We start from the raw sequence: 4,757 nt of genomic DNA on the forward strand, positions 1-4,757 counted from the left end.
AGTGCCTCAGCAGGATCAGTAGCTTTGTCTTATTCTCTGCATTCATTGGGCTGTTACAGTATTTTGAACATGTTTTCTTTCCTTCAGTTAATTATCTGTCCTATTTCAACATGCCAAGATTATACAGAAGAAAACTTCAAGTTGTCACAGTGATATACTGCTATAATAGCAGCTGCAATAAAAAATGATGATATTCTGATTTTCCCAAAAAAAGAACTAAAGCAGGATTTGCTCCCCTACAGCTCAGTATTAACACATAAGAAGTCAGCTATTTTGTGTATCCTCTAACATATACATATTCCTGGAGTCAGAGAGCACATTCCCACTTCTCTTAATTTATTTTTAATCAGTCATTATTTTTTGCATGTTTCATCAACCCACACAGAATGGAGAAAAATCTATACAAGCTAGTTAGCCATAGGCAGGATCGTCAACAGAAATTCCTACTTTACCTGTCATTTTTTCTACATTATCAATCCATTGGTTTTTCATGGTTTCAAAATGTTCGTAAGCAGCCTGATTTCCAGGATTTCTCAGGAGGATACGAGCTGCTGATACTACCTGCCAACAGAAGACATTTTTAATTATCAGTACACATCAACATTACACATATTCTTGAAAATGCATTTGTTTTTTCAGGACTGGATGTGTAGCTCCACATTTGAAAAACTAGTTCATTAATTCTAGAGCAACATCTAGCTCCTTGAAGATCTACCATGCTTCTGAAATTAGCTGGCACAAATACTTTCTCCTGGAACTTCAACTACCTACTAATCTATCTTACAAACAACTCCTGAAAGTACTAAAGTGCACTATTTATCACACTACCAACATTTAGATAGAAGTTTATTCTGAAAAAAAAAGAGAGCATTTTTTCTACTTACTTATTTTACCAAGCCCCAAAATCATTTTGTTTCAAGTCACAGACACTTCTATGCAAGAGCTGAAGAGTAAAACATGTCATTTGATCATTTTGTTCTACTTAGTATAATGTATACCAGTGTTTGCCATTCCCATTTTAAGAGTGTCAGCACTATGTTCCTTGTTGGTATTAAAATCTTTCTTCTAGAAGAGAAGCATAAGGAAAATCCCCAGAGGTCATCCCCAGCCCTTTTAACAGCTCTTCAAACCCAGCAAGCACCTGTGGGGTGAGTTCCCTTGCTGATTTCACTGTTGCCTGAATGCCCTCCACAGTGGTTTTATTGGCAGTTCCAACTGCAGCCGCTTTTTCTGCTGTAGCTCCCAGTCTAGCAGCATGGTTTTCAAAGTTTGCTGCTCTTTCATCAAACACCTAGTTGTCAGAAGAGGAAAAAAAAACATTTTAAAAAGCCCTACCCACCTTAACAGAATACAAAATTTCTTTCAAGTGTCAGAGACACCTTCATAACATCCCTACTTAATTCATCCTGAGAGAATGCAAAAGGACACAAAAGCTTTGAAGGCATTTGATTTTTTTAATCTTTACATTACCAGACTTGCTTCTTTACTTACTCAGTGGGACAACTAAGGAGATATATACACACTTTATAGTTTCAAGGTATGAAGTTCAGTAATTCCTGATGACTACTGCTGCAAGAAATACTCTATTAAAACTATTTTAGCTCAGAGATTTATCTTCAAACCCATAATCCAAAAGTAACTATATTAGAAAGATAAATAAGGGGGTTCACCCCAAAAATTCACACTGGAAAAAAATTACCTCCTTTCACAGTCCTTAGATATTCAAGGAACAGAACACTTGGACAAAAAGCTATCCTGCCATAAAGCTGAATTCTCCAAGGCCTTGGGAATTATTTTGATCATGTAGCCAAAAGCCAAAGTAGCCAAACAGAACTTCCAGACACTGCATTTTAGGTACTTCATCTGCAGCCAGTGGCTTTGAAGTACAGGAAACAATATCCAGCAAGAGAAAACGGTAATCTGTTGATTAATTCTGGCATGAATTTGACCATTGTAATCAGCTTATGTAATGCTGAGATATAAAAAACTACCAACTAGTGTGTCAGTGGTTTTTGCACAAGAATTTTTAGCCCACTGAAGGCCATGTGGTACCAACAACACAGGGAGACATTTTTGCCATTTATTGAATGTTATTACTGTTACCACTGTTTCCAGGGTTATACAATTCACAGTCTCCAGGAGTCCAGAGAGATTTGCATAGTAAACATTATGTAGCCAGAATTAGTAAGCATCACAAACTTAAAATAAAAAAATACCAATTCATTTTTCAGAACACTGATTTATTTTTCAAAATACCAATTCAGGTAAAATTAAACAACAGCTGAACCTGTACATGGAAAGAAAGTATACTTGGGTATACTTGCCTCATCTCTGTTGGGAGCATCAGAGGGAGCGGTGGCTGCTACTGCTAACAATTTAATAGGAGTTGTGGTGTCACTAAAAACATCAGAAACTTCCTGGGTCATTGCCTCTTGCATTCGTGTTTTAAGATCCTTAAAAAAGTGGAAAATTATTACCGTATGATAGAAGGATATAAAGTTGTAGGGGTTCAAATCCCATAAAACCTTCTTTTACAAGAAAAATGCCCATTCCAATGGCAGACATTAAGATAGAATTACCTTAAAAGTGTGACCAATTAATCACTTTTTACATAATTGGAACTATACAAAGCTTACGTACCACTCCTTGAAGCAGCATTAGAAGCTATGAACAGCATGATTCGAGACCTTGTCCCTCAAATCTGCAATGCTAGCATACTATTTCCTTTTAAGAGAGACTTGAATTTTCCTTCCAAATTGTTCATTTGAAATTAACCCCTATGGCATGATAACAAGGCCTTTCTAGAAAATTTGCTTTAAACACCTCAGCTAAACCAATAGGTCCTTAGCTGCATTTTTGTTTTCATGGATGCCTCTCACACACAAGGCTTCCCCAGAGGAGAGAAGTGCTCCCGTGTATCATGTACTTGCCTGCACGAGAGCAGGTGCTTACCTTCAGCGAGTCCTGGAGCTGAGCAGCGATGGCCCTGGCCTGGGGGGACTCGCCCTCCCCTCGCGCCGCCAGGTCAGCCAGCTGGGCAGAGAGCTGGTCCACGCGGTCACACTTGGCCAGCAGGTCCTGCCGGTACGGTCCCATCATGACATTGGCTAAACGACGGCCTTCGGCAACCAGGCCCCGGATGGCCGCCTGGCCTGCAGGGGGACAGGGCACCGGCCATTAACATGCAGTGGCACAGAAACCGGGACACCACAAAGAGCTGCACACGTATATGCACACATCCGAATTCTTGGGGTTTTCAGAACACTTGTCTAGGTGGTAGAAAAGATCTTCTGCAGTTTATCAGTGAGTAATTACAGTTCAAAACCACAGAGGAATTCAACTGTCTCCAGTTTCTTTTTGCTTAATTTACCAACTCTGGCTAGAGATGCATCTTTTTTAACTAGAGTGGTCTGACAAAAATTAACCATGGCAGCTGTCAGGTACTTCTACATAACTGATCTGTTAACTCCAATAGAAAGCACTTGCAAATTCCAAGTACTGCAATTCATCCCCACATCATTAGAAGACAAGCAGCAAGAGGGAATGAAAAGACAAGTAGAAAACATAACTTAAAAAGCCAAATGCCCTCTCCAAGAATTCCAGAAGCCATAAGTAAGAAGTGTCAAGTAATCTGGATTGGAGGGGACAGTGGGGGTAGGGAACACCTTACAAAGCCTCCACAGTGTGTTGAAAGTTTTTCTGTAAAAAAATTTATTTTTAGCATGGGTAATTTCCTTCATTCACTTACAGATGCTTCCTGCTCATTCACAGGAATGTAATTCTCTATTCTTTCAAGAATACAACAGCAGTATTCTTTTAAAGGAACTCATTGTGTATTAAGTCCATCAAAGACCTACTGAAGAATAATTTTAAGATAATGCTAACCCACAAGTAATCCAAGTTAGTGATCAACCTTAAAATTACTTACGAAGTTGTCACAGCACCGGGCTATCCAAGAATCACTCAGCACTGCTGCCATCTCTTGTATTCTTAACTTACTTTTCTTATGAGTATCCTGCCAAGTGCCAGCAACTCCTGAACCACATGCTCTCATCGAGAGCATACTGGGATTATCAGATCCCCTTTCTCTTTAATTATTAGCATTCTCCTCAGATAACCCAGAAACCATACAAGAAGTGATACTTTTAGGTCAGGTTTATGAGTGTTTTTCTCTTCTCTGAAGGAGTTAATTACTCAATTTTCTGGAGTAGGTATAAATTCAAATTTGAGATACAATATTTGCATAATAAGAAAAGCAAGTAGCAATCTTAAGTTTGTCTTCTCTACAGCACATGTTCTCCCATTCTTTAGGAAACAACACAAAGAGAATCATGGGCCAGCTTATTTCTATAATTTTCTTAATTCTATAATCTAAGTCATGACTTAGCTATAAATCTTCAAGTCTCCACATCAGTGAACATTCAATGCATCCTCAGGAGCAGTAGTTTCCACCACAAAAATTAGTAACAAGTTTGATTGTAAAACTGGGGGGAAAATCACAGAGAAACACTTACCTACTCCCCGATCAGCAACTGTAGGATTGTCTATCCACCTCTGAGCTTGCTCAATCTTGCCCTCCAAATGGACAGCTGCTTTAACTGGCCTAGTATTTGCTACAGCCCTGTTTGTTTTGGACTGTAAATTCTGAAGTGATGTAGCTATTTGCTTAGCCAAAGCACGAGCCTCAGGAGAGTCACCTTTCCCACTAAGTATTTAAAAAAAAAAAAAAAAATAAGAGACAAGACATAAAAAGATAA

General features: G+C 38.8%; 1 protein-coding gene across 3 annotated transcripts in view; it reads right to left on the reverse strand.

The window, feature by feature from the left end:
- The window catches only part of VCL (vinculin), a 38,084-nt gene that overhangs the window by 11,551 nt on the left and 21,776 nt on the right, over positions 1-4,757 (reverse strand). For all 3 annotated transcript variants that reach the window (XM_017746193.1, XM_017746192.1, XM_017746194.1), the window contains exons 10-14: positions 4,515-4,705; positions 2,953-3,152; positions 2,325-2,453; positions 1,142-1,291; positions 453-561 (exon numbers count right to left, since the gene is read on the reverse strand). In XM_017746193.1, coding sequence (XP_017601682.1) covers positions 453-561; positions 1,142-1,291; positions 2,325-2,453; positions 2,953-3,152; positions 4,515-4,705 — 779 coding nt within the window. The remainder of the gene's footprint in view (positions 1-452; positions 562-1,141; positions 1,292-2,324; positions 2,454-2,952; positions 3,153-4,514; positions 4,706-4,757) is intronic.

The sequence above is a fragment of the Corvus brachyrhynchos genome, unplaced genomic scaffold (genome assembly GCF_000691975.1).
Source record: "Corvus brachyrhynchos isolate BGI_N302 unplaced genomic scaffold, ASM69197v1 scaffold279, whole genome shotgun sequence".
NCBI lineage: Eukaryota > Metazoa > Chordata > Aves > Passeriformes > Corvidae > Corvus > Corvus brachyrhynchos.